This window comes from Thalassophryne amazonica, chromosome 12 (assembly GCF_902500255.1).
Source record: "Thalassophryne amazonica chromosome 12, fThaAma1.1, whole genome shotgun sequence".
Lineage (NCBI taxonomy): Eukaryota > Metazoa > Chordata > Actinopteri > Batrachoidiformes > Batrachoididae > Thalassophryne > Thalassophryne amazonica.
Genome location: NC_047114.1, coordinates 58,172,556 through 58,192,951, shown reverse-complemented (window position 1 = coordinate 58,192,951; position 20,396 = coordinate 58,172,556). Strand labels below are relative to the sequence as shown.

Here is a 20,396-nt window from a genome sequence, read left to right as displayed (position 1 = left end):
TCAACGTTCAGTTGCAAGGAATTTAGGGATTCTATCATCTACAGTCCATAATATAATCAGAAGATTCATAGAATCTGGAGAACTTTCTACACGTAAGCGGCAAGGCTGAAAACCAACATTGAATGCCCGTGACCTTTGATCCCTCAGGCGGCACTACATTAAAAACCAACATCATTGTGTAAAGGATCTTACCACGTGGGCTCAGGAACACTTCAGAAAACCATTGTCAGTTAACACAGTTCGTCGCTACATCTACAAGTGCAAGTTAAAACTCTACCATGCAAAGCGAAAGCCATACATCAACAACATCCAGAAACGCCACCGCCTTCTCTGGGCCCCGAACTCATTTGAAATGGACAGACACAAAGTAGAAAAGCGTGCTGTGGTCTGATGAGTCCACATTTCAAATTGTTTTTGGAAATCATGGACATCATGCCCTCCGGACAAAAGAGGAAAAAGACCATCCAGATTGTTACCAGTGCAAAGTTCAAAAGCCAGCATCTGTGATGGTATGGGGGTGTGTTAGTGCCCATGGCATGGACAACTTACACATCTGTGATGGCACCATCAATGCTGAAAGGTACATCCAGGTTTTGGAGCAACACATGCTGCCATCCAAGCAACGTCTTTTTTAGGGACGTCCCTGCTTATTTCAGCAAGAAGCCACATTCTGCACGTGTTACAACAGCATTGCTTCGTAGTAAAAGAGTGCGGGTACTAGACTGGCCTGCCTGCAGTCCAGACCTGTCACCCATTGAAAATGTGTGGTGCATTATGAAGCGCAAAATACGACAACGGAGACCCCGGACTGTTGAACAACATATGTCATACATCAAGCAAGACTGAGAAAGAATTCCACCTACAAAGCTTCAACAGTTAGTGTCCTCAGTTCCCAAACACTTATTGAGTGTTGTTAGAAGGAAAGGTGATGTAACACAGTGGTAAACATACCACTGTCCCAGCTTTTTTGAAAGGTGTTGTAGGCATCCTTTTCAAAATGAGCAAATATTTGCACAAAAACAATAAAGTTTATCCATTTGAACATTAAATATCTTGTCTTTGTGGTATATTCAATTGAATATAGGTTGAAGAGGATTTGCAAATCATTGCATTCTGTTTTTATTTACATTTTACACAACGTCCCAACTTCATTGGAATTGGGGTTGTAGTTGAACGTAGCTGGTGTTTAGTGATCAGTAGATGACTCACCACTCTGCAGCTGCAAGCTTTCAGTCTATAACTTTCATGTTTCCTCATCATGTCATGTTGTCTGTGCACTGCAGATTTTCTCTCGCAGTTTTACGGACCGAGTGAAAGAACATGCAAAGGAACGAGTGAAGGAAAAGGAAAAGGAGAAGAAGGCCCAGGTGAAAAAGAAGAAAGTAAATGATTCAGAGAGGAAAAATGGAGCAGCTGCCGTAAACAACAAACAGGTGCCAAAAATATCAGCGGGTTTTCCGCAATGAAATCTAAAGTGTTATGAAACTGAAAATGGTCAGATGTTGTTCTTCAAATGTTGTCAGAAAACTATTTTATTTAATTCCCAAAATATGCTGGAGTTACCACACGTGTTCTAAATGTTCAACTATTAATCTGTAATCTGTAATCTGTATGACTCTACTCCTGTGAATCAACGCAGCAAATCCAGATTTTAATCTGGATTTTTAATCATAGTTTAAAACCAACCCAGTCTCATGGATTGTTGTGATTCAGCAGCATGAAATATTGTCACGAAAAGTGCACAATTTTCATCACAAATTCATTCTAATTCATTCCGTGATGGCTGCACGTAATTACCAATCAAACCATACTGATGTTGTCTTTTCCAAGATCATGTCACATGTCTGAAAATGGGAGCATTTCTCAGTTTTATATTATAATTAGCCACACACTACATTTATGTATTTTCAGTCTGATGCAGACACTTGATGCACTTTGCACTACACACTGGTCATTACCACATGTCTGTATCCTTTAGGCTGCTGCTTCCAAAGTGAGCAAGATTAATTTTCTCAGTCAGTTTTTAGTCATATTAAAGGTCAAAGTCCAAACTATTGTTTGACAGTGAGACAGAGAGAGAACTGAGATATAGCAGAGATCATAAGACTTAGTGAAAGGCAGACTGAGTGCCCCACAGACACAATAGACCACAGCTGCCCAATTTGAGGCCCACGGGCCACATTTGGCTCACACTCAGTTTGTTTCGGTCTGACATGGAAGTTGACCAATTACTCTACAAATTAATTAATTATTGTTAAGCAGTTAAAAAAAGTAGTTTTTATTACTTAAGATTTTGTTTTAGATTTAGAATGTTAATTTTCTGCAAACTATCTCAGATTTAATTGCACATATGTAATTCAGACGACAACATTTATTTTTGGCCTGGGGCCTCCATCAAAAGTCATTTGTGGGCCTTCAAAGGAAGGAATTTGGCCATCAAAGAGACTGTATTTATATAGCGCTTTTCCATCTGCATCAGAAGCTCAAGGTGCTTTACAGTTGTGCCTCACATTCACACCGATGTGAGGGTGCTGCCATGAACGGCGCTCACTACACACCAGGAACACCTAGGGGGATTAAGGACCTTGCCCAAGGGCCCTGAGCAGTTTTCCAGTCTGGCTGGGTTTTGAACCGAGGATCCTCTGGTCTGAATCCCAACACTTAACCACTAGAACCATCACCTTCCAGACTGAAGCAGAAAATCGGGCAGAGATAAAGATGGTCAAAGAGAAAAAGAGACCAAGATAAGCACCAGCAGAGACAGACAAAAGAGACAAAGACAGTCAGAGACACAGAGGAACATCCTGTCCAACGTCTGTGACCCGAACCAACAGACTATGGCAGCAGGGACAATTAAAAACAGTATTTTTAACGCTTCTCCAAAATAGTTTTCTTCTTAGTTTGTGAAATAAACATTTCATTTTCAGACCTTTTGCCTGCAAATTTTCTCTTTAATGAACCTTTGTCATGATATGAAACGTCCCAATGTTCCTTTTGCAGAAGAATTTGGAGGAACGCTCCACAGGAAGTCAGCGTAAAAAAAACCAAACGCAGGACAGCGTGGAGCAAAAACAGCCAACCAGAAAAAAGACAGCAAGTCAAAAACCAATCAAAGACAAGGCGGAACCAAAACAGCCTATTAAGGATAAGAACAGCTTGGTTGTCAAGGGCGTGAGCTTCTACAAGGCAGATGGGGAGCCCGACAAAGAAGAAGAGCAGCAAAGAGCATGGGGAGCCAATAGTTAAGTCACGGCTCACATCACATGCAATCATATATACGAGGGCTGTCAATAAAGTAACGGTCCTTTTTATTTTTTTCAAAAACTATATGGATTTCATTCATATGTTTTTACGTCAGACATGCTTGAACCCTCGTGCGCATGCGTGAGTTTTTCCACGCCTGTCGGTGACGTCATTCGCCTGTGAGCACTCCTTGTGGGAGGAGTCATCCAGCCCCTCGTCGGAATTCCTTTGTCTGAGAAGTTGCTGAGAGACTGGCGCGTTGTTTGATCAAAATTTTTTTCTAAACCTGTGAGAGACATCGAAGTGGACATGGTTCGAAAAATTAAGCTGGTTTTCAGTGAAAATTTTAACGGCTGATGAGAGATTTTGAGGTGATTCTGTCGCTTTAAGGACTTTTCACGGTGCGAGACGTCGCTCAGCGCTCTCAGCCGCCGTCGTCAGCCTGTTCAAGCTGAAAACCTCCACATTTCAGGCTCTATTGATCCAGGACGTCGTGAGAGAACAGAGAAGTTTCAGAAGAAGTCGGTTTCAGCATTTTATCCGGATATTCCACTGTTAAAGGAGATTTTTTTAATGAAAGACGTGCGGACGGGTCCGCGCGTCGGACGCGACACTCCGCCACAGGAAAAACACCTCTGTTGAAAGCCTTAAGGACAAGTTGGAACATGTCCTGCTGTTAAACAGTTTCTCATATACTCACTCCACTGAAAGCCATCAAACAGCCGCCGGATTTTACAATGGTTATCAACACGGAGGTGTTTTTCCTGTGCCGCCGCACCGCGTCGGCTGCGTCCCGACACGCGGACCATTAAAAAATCTCCTTTAACAGTGGAATATCGGATAAAATGCTGAAACTGACTTCTTCTGAACTTCTCTGTTCTCTCACGACGTCCTGGATCAATAGAGCCTGAAATGGGAGGTTTTCAGCTTGAACAGGCTGACGACGGCGGCTGAGAGCGCTGAGCGACGTCTCGCACCGTGAAAAGTCCTTAAAGCGACAGAATCACCTCAAAATCTCTCATCAGCCGTTAAAATTTTCACTGAAAACCAGCTTAATTTTCGAACCGTGTCCACTTCGATGTGTCTCACAGGTTTAGAAAAAAATTGATCAAACAACGCGCCAGTCTCTCAGCAACTTCTCAGACAAAGGAATTCCGACGAGGGGCTGGACGACTCCTCCCACAAGGAGTGCTCACAGGCGAATGACGTCACCGACAGGCGTGGAAAAACTCACGCATGCGCACGAGGGTTCAAGCATGACTGACGTAAAAACATATGAATGAAATCCATATAGTTTTTGAAAAAAATAAAAAGGACCGTTGCTTTATTGACAGACCACGTATATGATTTTGAACAACATTTAGAATGTTCTCTTTAGCTTTGTACATACACATCTCTAAAGTCAACAAAGTGTAAAAATAAAATGAAGTATATGTTAAATCTCGTGACTCTCGTCTGTTCTATTGCAGCTACGCTGACTGACGCCTCTGAGAACATCCTCGTCTCTGACCAGCTCCCGCCCACTGGGACGTTCCACATCCATAGTCCAGGACTATCAACTGCTGCTACCACAAAACCAACCACCAGGGGACCAAATTCCAGGACGACAGGATGGACTCAGAAACTATCTGCACCCACTCAAACATCAGCCTTAACAACTACAACCAAACCAGATCCCGCCACCACCCATCCAACCAACAAACCAACTACTAACCTCCCACCAACTACTACTTCAATAACAACAACAAACAAACTAACTACACCCCACCAAACCACCACCACCACCACAGCCACAACCACAACACAACCCACCACTTTTACCACTCAGTATAGCACTTCGTTCCCACCCACTAATGTTGCTCCACCCATTGTTGAGTCTCCCACGCCAACAGCATTTCATCCAGGTCCAAAAAGTCGATTGAGTTGGACGGAGAGCCCTGCTGACCAGCTGAAAACCACCAAAAAGCCAGGTATGGATACAAATAGTACAGTGTACTCACTCCCGGACACAGCAGTAGTGGATGTGGGGGAATTATAGTTCGTCTTGTGTGTCTGTCCATCTGAACAAAGTAAACTGAAGATTTTTGATTTCTTTTGCACCAAATGGAATAGAATGATTGAAGGTCGGCCAAGGACAAAGATTTGATTTTAAGCAAAAAAAAAACAAAAACAGTAAAAAGTCAACATCCCTCAGCATAGCAGACCTACCTACTGAAACATCACCAAGAAGTCACATATCACATCCTGCTGGTCACATGACCTTTGAGTATGGGTGACCTTGAAAGTTCAAACTGTTTTAGAATGGCTACTTGGGGAATAAGTTGGATAAGAATAAAGAGAGGATCCTGACCTGAGGAATTTTACTGATCGTGTGTGTGTGTGTGTGTGTGTGTGTGTAGCGGTGTGCAAGGACACTGTGGCCAGTATCTCAGAACCGATCCAGAAGAATTCCTATGGAAAAAGTGATGGTGCTTGGATGAGAGATGCTCGTGGACATGGCAACGTCATCTACCTCACTAATGGTGACTATGGCAACAACCTCCTAGAGTTCCGAGACATGAGCACCTTTATATCAGGTATGCAAAAAACATAAATAAAATAAAAAATACATACACAATGAAATTAAAATCAAATACAAATGTACAGAAACTAAAAACAAAGGATGAAGAAAGTAGTTTTTCTGTCAGGTTGAATTTGAAGTATCAGATTGTTTTAAGGATTTAAAGGATTAAATAAGAATAACAGAATGACATCATCTTCACACCTCATAGGCTCAGTGCTCTGCAGTTTCAAATAGATCAAACAGTACAAAGAAAGTTGTTCATATTTTTGGGAAGTTATGGTAGGTTCTGGGCTTTTTGGTGGAAACTGAACAGTTTCGGTACAAAGACACTTTGCAGATGAAGTTTTGAATATGTCACAAAGCAGAAAACTAAATATTTTATGTAAATATGCAGCAAGTTAAAAGGTAGGTAGGTAGGTAGGTAGGTAGGTAGATAGATAGATAGATAGATAGATAGATAGATAGATAGATAGATAGATAGATAGATAGATAGATAGATAGATAGATAGATAGATAGATAGATAGATAGATAGATAGATAGATAGATAGATAGATAGATAGATAGATGGATGGATGGATGGATGGATGGATGGATGGATGGATGGATGGATGGATGGATGGATGGATGGATGGATGGATGCAAGTGGCCTTTCATGGTGAGGGTACATTCCATGTTCAGTCACTGTAAGTGCACCAGTACGGGAGCAGTGCAAAGGGTGGGTCAATGTGTCCATACTATAGGTCTGTAGGGATGAATCTTAGAAACACTATTTCCAATGCATTCAAAATTCTAATAAATAAATGTGAAAAAAGTCAGGAACTCAAACCCAATAATCCACATTTCTCTGCCCCTTCAGGGAAAACTTAAAAAGCTGAATGGCCCGGGTAACAAAGGATTTCCTCAGCATGTCTGTTGAACATGACAGAGAAAGCAGTCTGCCACTGAACAGGCTTCTCTGCCAACCACAGCGCCAGCTTTTCTTACCAGTCTGTCAATACGTCCAGTGTACCTCTTCTTGACACTGCCGCCCCAGCATACCACAGCATAGAAGAGAACACTGGCAATGATAGACTGATAAAACATCAGTAGGAGTTTACTGTAGATGTTAAAGGACCCCAGCCTTCTCAGAAAATAAAGTCGACTCTGCCCTTTTTTGTAGAGTGCATCTGTGTTAGCTGTCCAGTCCAGTTTATTGTCCAAGTGCAGCCCCAGGTACTTATAGGTCTGAACAACTTGCACATTGACCCCCTCAATGGAGACTGGGAGTGAAGGGGATCTAGACCTCCTATAATCCACCACCATCTCCTTGGTCTTAGAAGTGTTCAATTGCAGGTGGTTTGCCCTGCACCACTCAACAAAGTCCTTCACCAGATTCCTATTCTCCCCTTCCTGTCCATCCCTAATACATGCCACAATAGCTGTATCGTCAGAAAACATCTGCATCTGTACTACTTCTGTAAAGAATCTTACTGAACACTATCAACATTTAAATGAAACATTTCAGTCAACAGGCCATTTGGGATTAAAATGGTCTAAAGTGATGAGGAATAAAGTATCATGTTAACATCAACAAAACAATTTGTTCATGTACTCTGCAAAATGCAGTGATTGAATAAATAAATAATAAATAAATAGACAGGCAAGTAGGTGCTGGATTGATGATGGATTAGGAGCAGGTGTGGTTGTCAGTGAGACAAACTGTTTCTGCACAGAAATGAACAAACTTTCTGATTCTTTAATAGCAGTTAGGTTCTAAAGTGTTTAGAGTAAAGAAAAAGATAGAGAGAGATAGTGAAGGTAGGTACATAGTGAATGAGGTCTGTAAAAGAAACAGCATTTCCATGCAGAAATTTACAACATCAGAGAAATAAACTGTTACTTTCCGATTAACAGTTGCAAGCAAGTCCCCTCAGCTTCTCTCAGAGTTGCCACAGCAGATCCAAGGTGGATTTGCATGTTGATTTGGTACAGGTTTTACACCAGATGTCCTTGCTGATGCAACTCCACACTCCATGGAAAATGGTGCAGGCGAGGCCTTGAACCAGGAACCTTCGACATTGGAAGCAAGTGCACGAACTGCTTAGCCACCACCCCTGTGATTGCTTAACGTGATCACGTCTTAAAATTCCAGTAACATAGTCAGATGCCCACACAACTGTGCGTATGTATGCATTTCAATCAATCAATCAATCAATTTTTTTTTATATAGCGCCAAATCACAACAAACAGTTGCCCCAAGGCGCTTTATATTGTAAGGCAAGGCCATACAATAATTATGTAAAACCCCAACGGTCAAAACGACCCCCTGTGAGCAAGCACTTGGCTACAGTGGGAAGGAAAAACTCCCTTTTAACAGGAAGAAACCTCCAGCAGAACCAGGCTCAGGGAGGGGCAGTCTTCTGCTGGGACTGGTTGGGGCAGAGGGAGAGAACCAGGAAAAAGACATGCTGTGGAGGGGAGCAGAGATCGATCACTAATGATTAAATGCAGAGTGGTGCATACAGAGCAAAAAGAGAAAGAAACAGTGCATCATGGGAACCCCCCAGCAGTCTACGTCTATAGCAGCATAACTAAGGGATGGTTCAGGGTCACCTGATCCAGCCCTAACTATAAGCTTTAGCAAAAAGGAAAGTTTTAAGCCTAATCTTAAAAGTAGAGAGGGTGTCTGTCTCCCTGATCTGAATTGGGAGCTGGTTCCACAGGAGAGGAGCCTGAAAGCTGAAGGCTCTGCCTCCCATTCTACTCTTACAAACCCTAGGAACTACAAGTAAGCCTGCAGTCTGAGAGCGAAGCGCTCTATTGGGGTGATATGGTACTACGAGGTCCCTAAGATAAGATGGGACCTGATTATTCAAAATTATAAGTAAGAAGAAGAATTTTAAATTCTATTCTAGAATTAACAGGAAGCCAATGAAGAGAGGCCAATATGGGTGAGATATGCTCTCTCCTTCTAGTCCCGGTCAGTACTCTAGCTGCAGCATTTTGAATTAACTGAAGGCTTTTTAGGGAACTTTTAGGACAACCTGATAATAATGAATTACAATAGTCCAGCCTAGAGGAAATAAATGCATGAATTAGTTTTTCAGCATCACTCTGAGACAAGACCTTTCTGATTTTAGAGATATTGCGTAAATGCAAAAAAAGCAGTCCTACATATTTGTTTAATATGCGCTTTGAATGACATATCCTGATCAAAAATGACTCCAAGATTTCTCACAGTATTACTAGAGGTCAGGGTAATGCCATCCAGAGTAAGGATCTGGTTAGACACCATGTTTCTAAGATTTGTGGGGCCAAGTACAATAACTTCAGTTTTATCTGAGTTTAAAAGCAGGAAATTAGAGGTCATCCATGTCTTTATGTCTGTAAGACAATCCTGCAGTTTAGCTAATTGGTGTGTGTCCTCTGGCTTCATGGATAGATAAAGCTGGGTATCATCTGCGTAACAATGAAAATTTAAGCAATACCGTCTAATAATACTGCCTAAGGGAAGCATGTATAAAGTGAATAAAATTGGTCCTAGCACAGAACCTTGTGGAACTCCATAATTAACTTTAGTCTGTGAAGAAGATTCCCCATTTACATGAACAAATTGTAATCTATTAGACAAATATGATTCAAACCACCGCAGCGCAGTGCCTTTAATACCTATGGCATGCTCTAATCTCTGTAATAAAATTTTATGGTCAACAGTATCAAAAGCAGCACTGAGGTCTAACAGAACAAGCACAGAGATGAGTCCACTGTCCGAGGCCATAAGAAGATCATTTGTAACCTTCACTAATGCTGTTTCTGTACTATGATGAATTCTAAAACCTGACTGAAACTCTTCAAATAGACCATTCCTCTGCAGATGATCAGTTAGCTGTTTTACAACTACCCTTTCAAGAATTTTTGAGAGAAAAGGAAGGTTGGAGATTGGCCTATAATTAGCTAAGATAGCTGGGTCAAGTGATGGCTTTTAAGTAATGGTTTAATTACTGCCACCTTAAAAGCCTGTGGTACATAGCCAACTAACAAAGATAGACTGATCATATTTAAGATCGAAGCATTAAATAATGGTAGGGCTTCCTTGAGCAGCCTGGTAGGAATGGGGTCTGATAAACATGTTGATGGTTTGGATGAAGTAACTAATGAAAATAACTCAGACAGAACAATCGGAGAGAAAGAGTCTAACCAAATACCGGCATCACTGAAAGCAGCCAAAGATAACGATACGTCTTTGGGATGGTTATGAGTAATTTTTTCTCTAATAGTTAAAATTTTGTTAGCAAAGAAAGTCATGAAGTCATTACTAGTTAAAGTTAATGGAATACTCAGCTCAATAGAGCTCTGACTCTTTGTCAGCCTGGCTACAGTGCTGAAAAGAAACCTGGGGTTGTTCTTATTTTCTTCAATTAGTGATGAGTAGAAAGATGTCCTAGCTTTACGGAGGGCTTTTTTACAGAGCAACAGACTGTTTTTCCAGGCTAAGTGAAGATCTTCTAAATTAGTGAGACGCCATTTCCTCTCCAACTTACGGGTTATCTGCTTTAAGCTACGAGTTTGTGAGTTATACCACGGAGTCAGGCACTTCTGATTTAAAACTCTCTTTTTTAGAGGAGCTACAGCATCCAAAGTTGTCTTCAATGAGGATGTAAAACTATTGACGAGATATTCTATCTCACTTACAGAGTTTAGGTAGCTACTCTGCACTGTGTTGGTATATGGCATTAGAGAACATAAAGAAGGAATCATATCCTTAAACCTAGTTACAGTGCTTTCTGAAAGACTTCTAGTGTAATGAAACTTATTCCCCACTGCTGGGTAGTCCATCAGAGTAAATGTAAATGTTATTAAGAAATGATCAGACAGAAGGGAGTTTTCAGGGAATACTGTTAAGTCTTCTATTTCCATACCATAAGTCAGAACAAGATCTAAGATATGATTAAAGTGGTGGGTGGACTCATTTACTTTTTGAGCAAAGCCAATAGAGTCTAATAATAGATTAAATGCAGTGTTAAGGCTGTCATTCTCAGCATCTGTGTGGATGTTAAAATCGCCCACTATAATTATCTTATCTGAGCTAAGCACTAAGTCAGACAAAAGGTCTGAAAATTCACAGAGAAACTCACAGTAACGACCAGGTGGACGATAGATAATAACAAATAAAACTGGTTTTTGGGACTTCCAATTTGGATGGACAAGACTAAGAGTCAGGCTTTCAAATGAATTAAAGCTCTGTCTGGGTTTTTGATTAATTGATAAGCTGGAATGGAAGATTGCTGCTAATCCTCCGCCCCGGCCCGTGCTACGAGCATTCTGACAGTTAGTGTGACTCAGGGGTGTTGACTCATTTAAACTAACATGTTCATCCTGCTGTAACCAGGTTTCTGTAAGGCAGAATAAATCAATATGTTGATCAATTATTATATCATTTACCAGCAGGGACTTAGAAGAGAGAGACCTAATGTTTAATAGACCACATTTAACTGTTTTAGTCTGTGGTGCAGTTGAAGGTGCTATATTATTTTTTCTTTTTGAATTTTTATGCTTAAATAGATTTTTGCTGGTTATTGGTGGTCTGGGAGCAGGCACCGTCTCTACGGGGATGGGGTAATGAGGGGATGGCAGGGGGAGAGAAGCTGCAGAGAGGTGTGTAAGACTACAGCTCTGCTTCCTGGTCCCAACCCTGGATAGTCACGGTTTGGAGGATTTAAGAAAATTGGCCAGATTTCTAGAAATGAGAGCTGCTCCATCCAAAGTGGGATGGATGCCGTCTCTCCTAACAAGACCAGGTTTTCCCCAGAAGCTTTGCCAATTATCTATGAAGCCCACCTCATTTTTTGGACACCACTCAGACAGCCAGCAATTCAAGGAGAACATGCGGCTAAACATGTCACTCCCGGTCCGACTGGGGAGGGGCCCAGAGAAAACTACAGAGTCCGACATTGTTTTTGCAAAGTTACACACCGATTCAATGTTAATTTTAGTGACCTCCGATTGGCGTAACCGGGTGTCATTACTGCCGACGTGAATTACAATCTTACCAAATTTACGCTTAGCCTTAGCCAGCAGTTTCAAATTTCCTTCAATGTCGCCTGCTCTGGCCCCCGGAAGACAATTGACTATGGTTGCTGGTGTCGCTAACTTCACATTTCGCAAAACAGAGTCGCCAATAACCAGAGTTTGATCCTCGGCGGGTGTGTCGTCGAGTGGGGAAAAACGGTTAGAGATGTGAACGGGTTGGCGGTGTACACAGGGCTTCTGTTTAGGGCTACGCTTCCTCCTCACAGTCACCCAGTCAGCCTGCTTTCCCGGCTGCTCGGGATCTGCCAGGGGTTAGGTAACTAACGGCGGCTAAGCTACCTTGGTCCGCACCGACTACAGGGGCCTGGCTAGCTGTAGAATTTTCCACGGTGCGGAGCCGAGTCTCCAATTCGCCCAGCCTGGCCTCCAAAGCTACGAATAAGCTACACTTATTACAAGTACCGTTACTGCTAAAGGAGGCCAAGGAATAACTAAACATTTCACACCCAGAGCAGAAAAGTGCGGGAGAGACAGGAGAAGCCGCCATGCTAAATCGGCTAAGAGCTAGTAGCTACGCTAAGCTAGCGGATTCCTAAAAACACGCAAAGTGAATAATGTGTAAATAATTTAGAGGTGATTCAGCAGAGGGAGTGCTTTAGTTAAGGCACGTAAAGATTACACTGGGAAACAAATCGTAATCTAGATAACTAGATCAATCTAACTGCGCAGATTAAACAGCTAACAGATACAGAAAAACACCGCTGTGCTCCGGAACAGGAAGTGATACAATACCGCAGTGAGAGCCAACCACCAGTAGAGGCAAGCAAGAAGGGTGAGGTGATTCTTCTCCCAACTCTTTCATTCCCTCTATTAGGGCATTTGAAGTTACTTTAGCTTGAATTGTCAGTCTCTTTCATTTTTAAAGCCTAGGTCTGTTGGTCTATAATACTATCAATTAATGGATGAATCATACTCATATTTATCATTTGTAGCTGTTTTAGGAAAGTAAATAAATGAAGGACATCTTGAAATATTTAAGAGAATTTAGTGTGAGCCAGTCACATATTACTGATTGCTACCGTGACTAAAATGTATTTTGCGGGTGCTGCGCCTAACCAGCTGCATGTGTACGTCTGTGCAATCAGGTCAGATCAGTAATTCATACAAGCTGCCGTACAGCTTCACTGGAACAGGCCATGTGGTGTTCAACGGAGCCTTCTTCTACAACCGCGCCTTCAGCAGAGATATCATCAGATACGACCTGAGACACCGATACGTCACAGCCTGGACAACGCTACACAATGCCGTCCTGGAGGAACAGGCTCAGAGGACACGGACTGAAGTAAGACGCAAACTTTAGTGTGTCTGGAGATTTGTGTGTTTCAAATGATTTAAGTGAAGGAGGCTTTGGAGAGAAATTAGTCTTGCATGTGTTTAATATGATCTACAAATGAAAGATTTACACATGTGCAAGAATTTGTGCAGAAATTTGAGTACTCACACATGTATGTTCCAATCCACACACAAACACTCCCCACAAAAATTAAAACGCGTATAACAATTTTACAAACACACACATAACATTTGGTCATTTTCATTTTAAAAAAGTTCATGTGCATGCAAAAGTCCAACGTGATTTTTCTGAACGGGACTTCTCCTAGCTGGCAACAGACACAAATGTTATATGGATCTGCAGCAGTCTGACCTTGACCTTTAAACTAAACCTTGATTTAGGTCATTCAGTTATGTGAGTTTTTGGAAAAGATAGTATCTAATTAATTAGACTCCTCCAAGGCAGATCAGAAGTTTTTCATTCCTGACCATTTGAAAGCTAAAACAAAGTTCCAACAAACTGGTTAGAGATTTGTTCTTTGCTGATGACGTAGCAACTGTGATCCATGTTCAGCACAATCGGCAGTCCCTGACGAACCATTTCTCAAAGGCTTTTGATGATTTTGGTCTCACCATCAATCACAAGAAGATGAATGTCCCAGAGGACAGGAGGACTGGTAACAGTGCAGCAGATAACTCTTTTCAACCAGACGCGCGGTGCTGTGACATCAATCATCTGTGTCCAATAAGATTTCAGGGGAGTCCAGTGCAACCCTAGTCTCTGCTCTATCTACACCCATGCCAGGAAGTGTTCAATATGTGACATTTCCTGTTTCACTAATTCAATTCACTAACTAATTCATGCATTTATTTCCTCTAGGCTGGACTATTGTAATTCATTATTATCAGGTTGTCCTAAAAGTTCCCTAAAAAGCCTTCAGTTAATTCAAAATGCTGCAGCTAGAGTACTGACGGGGACTAGAAGGAGAGAGCATATCTCACCCATATTGGCCTCTCTTCATTGGCTTCCTGTTAATTCTAGAATAGAATTTAAAATTCTTCTTCTTACTTATAAGGTTTTGAATAATCAGGTCCCATCTTATCTTAGGGACCTCGTAGTACCATATCACCCCAATAGAGCGCTTCGCTCTCAGACTGCAGGCTTACTTGTAGTTCCTAGGGTTTGTAAGAGTAGAATGGGAGGCAGAGCCTTCAGCTTTCAGGCTCCTCTCCTGTGGAACCAGCTCCCAATTCAGATCAGGGAGACAGACACCCTCTCTACTTTTAAGATTAGGCTTAAAACTTTCCTTTTTGCTAAAGCTTATAGTTAGGGCTGGATCAGGTGACCCTGAACCATCCCTTAGTTATGCTGCTATAGACGTAGACTGCTGGGGGGTTCCCATGATGCACTGTTTCTTTCTCTTTTTGCTCTGTATGTACCACTCTGCATTTAATCATTAGTGATCGATCTCTGCTCCCCTCCACAGCATGTCTTTTTCCTGGTTCTCTCCCTCAGCCCCAACCAGTCCCAGCAGAAGACTGCCCCTCCCTGAGCCTGGTTCTGCTGGAGGTTTCTTCCTGTTAAAAGGGAGTTTTTCCTTCCCACTGTAGCCAAGTGCTTGCTCACAGGGGGTCGTTTTGACCGTTGGGGTTTTACATAATTATTGTATGGCCTTGCCTTACAATATAAAGCGCCTTGGGGCAACTGTTTGTTGTGATTTGGCGCTATATAAAAAAATTGATTGATTGACTGTGGACTCAAAATTTGGCACTTCCTGTTTCAGTGTGAACTTGCCACTGAGTTCCCGCAAGATTCCATGGGATATCGTCTGTCAATCCAAGAAGTGTCGATCCAGGAAGTGTTTGACATTTGACATTTCCTGTTTCACTGTGGATTCAAAATTTGGCACTTCCTGTTTGGGACACCCTGTATCATGAGCGAGCTTTGCAGTGCTGCGCTGCACTTCGCACGTATAACATTCAATCATAGATGGTCCAAACTATGCCTTTTTGGAATATTTATGTTCAGATAAATAATGTGGTATAGTTTTCAATATGATTGAAACAATTTTAAATTTTGACCCTTGTGTAATTCTTCAATTGACCCATATCTGGCCGCCTATTGAAAATTCAAATAGATACTCAGTTTTTTTCAAAAGAGTAATGTTTAAGGAGTATGTCTGCCAATTTTGGTGCTTGCTTCCAGAAATGAACAGTTGTTACAGTAATTTGCTCCATTTTAAAGCAGCTACAACCCTATCAGCCATCACCACTAGAGCGTGAGACAATCACAACTTGACCATCAAGACCAAAATGACTTAAATTCAGGATATTCCTTAGTTCCTTATATTTTGAAAAAGACTTTGAATATCAACACCAAACCAAAAAAAAAAAAATCATTGCCCATGGGTAGGGAATATTTTCAGTTATTTTCTTCTGGATTTATGTTTCTTGACACTGAAATTGACAGTGGGGGTATCGGGGTCCCTCTGGGCCTACATGGTATTTCTTTTATTAACAAAATCATTCATTCAGTCATTTTCAGCTTGGTCCAGGTATCTGTGTTAGTAGGAACTATTAGCGCATCCCACACTTCCTTGTTCTCGGCCCAGTCCTCTTTGTGTGCTCCAGTGTGGTCTGAAGCATTAGCTCCTGGTTGGGCCTCCCTTAGAAAATTGGTCCCAGGTGTGGAGACAGACAAAGGCCAATTCAAGAAGACCCTTTATGATGGACAGTAGTAAGGACAGAGTCATCTCTCTCAGATTAGGGAAATTGGGGCCTCCTCCTGTAACCATGTCTGGGGGAGGAACTTGCAGGTGAGTGCCTGGTGGCTGGGTCTACAGCCATAGGGCTCGGTTGGGCTCAGCCTGAAGAAACAACATGGTGTCACCTCCATATGGACTTACCACCTGCAAGGAGAGAATAAAGGGTCTGGTGTGCTGTTCTATGGGCAAAGGACGGGGGAAAGCCACACAAACTCACATGGGCTTTGTGGGGCAGTAAAAGGAGGCTGAGAACAGTTGAAAAACATTTGTTTTACCAAGTACTGTGAAGTCTTGTTGCAGTATGAAACTGTTTGCACTGAAAAAATACATCCCAAATTTTAATGTTCTGTGACTACCTCTTTAGGTAGTAGCAGGCACAACATTTTTGAGGTGTTTTATAAAAACCGGCTGATTTGTTTGAAAAATTCTGACAATGATAAATCCATCATGAAGGAAGGAAGGAAAGGATGAAAGCAAAAATGTATTTCTGGAATCAAAATTTTATGGTCTTCAGTACGTCACAACCCAAGCTTTATTTTGTAGGTGGAGTTTGCGGTGGATGAATCTGGCTTGTGGCTGCTCTATCCAGCTCTGGACACAGAGGGCTTCCACCAAGAAGTGATCCTTCTCACTCAGCTCCACCCACGAGACCTTCTGCCAATAAACAGCTTCCGCACAGGTCTTCGCTGGGGTCTTTATGGCAACGCCTTTCTGGTCTGTGGTGTGCTTTACGGTGTGAACAGCATGGATCGCCACTATGCCAATGTGACATATGCCTTTGACACGCACACGCTGACGCACACTGTGCCGAGCCTGGCGTTCACAAACACGCACGCACACACCTCACAGCTGGCTTACTGCCCGCTTGACAAGAAACTCTATGCGTGGGACAATGGACATCAAATGATGTATGATGTCATCTTTGCTTACTAGAAAACACACATGCTCAGGATGAATGCACGAAGACGTGATGGTTCATTTAGCACAACCACCAAGAGAATTGCAAAAATAAATACATGGCAGATATTTTACAATTGTTTTGATAATTGTTTTGTTTTGATACTAAATGACTGTGGATCAGTCAAGTGAATGTCCAATAACATAATGAAGTCATAGAAGCAGTGAATGTCACAGAGGTTTAACAACAGATAGGAACTCAGTGTAGTACATGTGCACACCACAGTGTTTGCTGTTACTTAACTTAAGGACTTTTAAATTCAAATAATAAGCTAGATGGACAAATAAATGTGTGTTGGACACGGATGGAGAAGTGAACAGTGGATTTATGCTTGAAGCCCTCAGCTTTTGGTGTGTGTTATAAGGAATTTTAAATTTCAAAAAATAAGTAAGATGGTCAAATATCGTGTGATGGACAACATATTGGTTGTTATTTGGTGTAGTTGAACATGCAATGCTGGCCCACCTCATTGAAAATACTACAATAAAAATGTATGTCCATTTGATTTTTTTTAATCAGCTGTTAAATTTGAAATTTTTGTGAATTATTGTAGCATACTTTTATACTGAAGTTTATTTTGTTTAATGTGTGGATCTTGGGAAACCCTATATAAATAGTTGTTTTTGTTATTATTATTATTAATACTCAGATGTGGATAACCCCAGCTTCAGTGAGTAAAAGTCCTACCATGTATCGTTTCTACCTGTGCACCTAAAACCAGCAATTTCACTGATTAGTTCATCTACCTGTTTGAAGAGTTGAACTAATTAGAATCAGCTGGTTTATTGGGTGGATGGAACAAATACATGATTGGACTTTTACTCACTGAAGCTGGAGTTACCTACCTCTGCTAATACTAATAATAATAATGAATGCAGTATTTTTCCGTATACATTTTGTACTGGAGAAAAAGTCACAGGATCTCCTAAACTACTTTTAAAAAAGCAACTTATACCTCAGAAAATACAGTAATCAAAGCATGTATTCAAATATCGACAAAATCCTCATTATGTATCTCTTCTTTTGTTTTCCTCAGATTTATAGATAATCACGTTTTCTCCACATATCAAACTTCACTGTCATCACACGTGATAATTCCATTTCTAATGCACTGTGAGCACAGCTGGGACTAGAACCTGTGCCAGAGATGAAGTCCAATGGATCACCTGACTGTTGTTCCTTTCAAACTGTTCCACATCAAACTGCTGCAAAAATCCAAAAACAAGGTTGAATCCAACTGCATACATCAGGAGTTTGACTTTTATCTTTTATAAGGTTGTAATTTATAATAAAATATTTCCAAAACTCAAACAATGAACATGCTCTTTCCACTTCTCTTTGCTGTCTTGTGCCTGTGTGTGTTGTGCTGCAAACATTATTCCTCAGGTTGGTTTAGTTTTCCTGGAAGCAGCAGAGTCACTGGAAGGATCCCAAGGTGGAAAATGAGCCCCAAGCCACATGCTGGCAAACATCCCACTGAAATATCAGGACACACAGAGGAGAAACTCTGCTGTATATGTGTTTCACAGCCCCAGACATTCAAATGAGGTCATGTAATGACTTTGGTAAGACTCATTTCAGTCTAGCTTGAGTCAGTCATTTTGTATCAGCTCAAAGTCCTGAGGTGGGTTAGTACTGCAGTTTTGTAGTCATCCAGGTTTTTCTGAGAGCTCCTGAAAAAAAAAGCCCCATTTTACAATGTTAACTGAATCAAGCAACATCACTCCACAAAATGCACTCAAACTCTGCCTGTTAATTCTATGTTATACGTTGCTTATTTTTCACCGGGTGCATATCAGCACGCAGTGCACGTGTCATTGGTACTTTCCAACCAATGTAATTGTTATTTTCATGCCCAGTGCCCATCTTCTTTAAATCTCAAGTGTTGCAATCATTTGTGCGCCCATGGCGTGGGTGTGCTGGTTTTAAAGACAGGTGTGTTCAGGTGCAGTGTTGATGTATTGCACTCATGAGGCAGCAGAATGTGGACCTCGTCAAACGCCAAGCTTGGTTTTTCTGCTATTTACACAGTGCAATTTTCAGATGCGCCTTACAAATGTGGGTTCAGGTTGTATGTACACTTTGCTTGTACACACAACAAAACTGAATTAGAAACAACAATTACACAAAATAAAAGTAAAACTCCAATAGAAATATAACAAACGTCACTTTACTGTTCAACTGCTTCACCTCAGGGAGCTTTGGTGGCTGCTCTCTGCTTATGTACTTTGATGCTTTATTTGCAGGTCTGTTAACTTGCCAGAAACCCTCTCACTTGAGTCTACTGCCTGAACAGCAGAGCACCAGGTTCCAGCACACCCCGCCCCTTAAAGGGAATAAAAGATGATATGGATTGGTGTAATTGATGTTATTTCCAAAATCACACCCACTGAATGACTAAATGCAAAGCCTTTGTGCTCTGATTAACAGCCAGTAAATAACAAAATGGCACTGGACAAGCCGCAAATAGCCTTGCACTTTGAGCTTTGGCCTATGCACTATAGCTCATCAAGGTAAAGTCCATGGAATCCACTAACAGACAGACAGGTGTGATCATATCGACTCCACCCTCCTCTCACTGGCAGGATGAGGCTTAGGGTTAGAGGAATAGAAAAAATGGAAATAAATGCAACACAACCAGTTTGTAAATATATACATAACACAGTATACAACAAACAAGACACAAAATACTGCAGGAATGTTTCTTTAAGGTGGATCTGAGCCTCAGGATGACATCAAATGTTATATAACAGTTATGCGTGTGTGTGTGTGTGTGTGTGTGTGGTCAGTGACCGCCAGCATAGTGCAGAAGAAAGTCGTCCTTTCACCATCTTTTTCATATTCAAAACGGACCAACGAAGCCTTACAGAAGTGTAAACATCTGACAGCAGACCGCACACACACACACACACACACAGAGAGAGTTGATTATATGTTTGTTTTAAGGATATTAGGCGTGTTTGAAGGAAGAGATGGACATTTTTAGTTCATAAAGACTCAAATGTGGTTTATTCTCAAGTATCAGCAGGGGAGGCGGAGTGAGGATGAGGATGACTGGAAATAAACTAAAAGCATCTGAAAGAAAGTGTTGTGAAAGTGTAGGTACACGGACCCACAACAGGGGGTGCAATGAACGGACAATGGAGAAAAGTAAGAACAAGTTTTACTGTTGTGAAAATAGCACAACTGATACAACAATTAGCAATTTGGAGGTGTAAGCCGAAATCTGCTGGTGTCTTGTGGGCAGGCCCGAAGGTAGGAGACGTCCGTCCTAGTTGAACCGGAACCACCCAGATCTCCTCTGCCACCGAAACCCAGAAGTACTGGAACCGCCAAGTCCCGAATTCCCAGGTGGCCACTGCCTCCGCTCGTCGGATCCGGTACTGCTGGCGGGAAAGAACACAAACACACAGGTTGGGATGCGACCGCACCCGGTAGATGAGAGGGGCAAAGCCGCCTCCACCTCTTGTCACACTGAAGCAGGAAAGGTGAGTACTTATCTGAACACTTGGCCTTCCGCTGTCC

General features: G+C 41.7%; 1 protein-coding gene across 1 annotated transcript in view; it reads left to right on the top strand.

The window, feature by feature from the left end:
* The window catches only part of olfml2bb (olfactomedin-like 2Bb), a 34,413-nt gene extending 16,237 nt beyond the window's left edge, over positions 1-18,176 (top strand). Inside the window, 6 exon segments of the mRNA XM_034183719.1 lie at positions 1,284-1,433; positions 3,001-3,241; positions 4,713-5,213; positions 5,643-5,819; positions 12,962-13,158; positions 16,457-18,176. Of these exon segments, the coding sequence (XP_034039610.1) occupies positions 1,284-1,433; positions 3,001-3,241; positions 4,713-5,213; positions 5,643-5,819; positions 12,962-13,158; positions 16,457-16,846 (1,656 nt within the window). The 3' untranslated portion in view covers positions 16,847-18,176.
* The last annotated feature ends 2,220 nt before the right edge of the window (positions 18,177-20,396 follow it).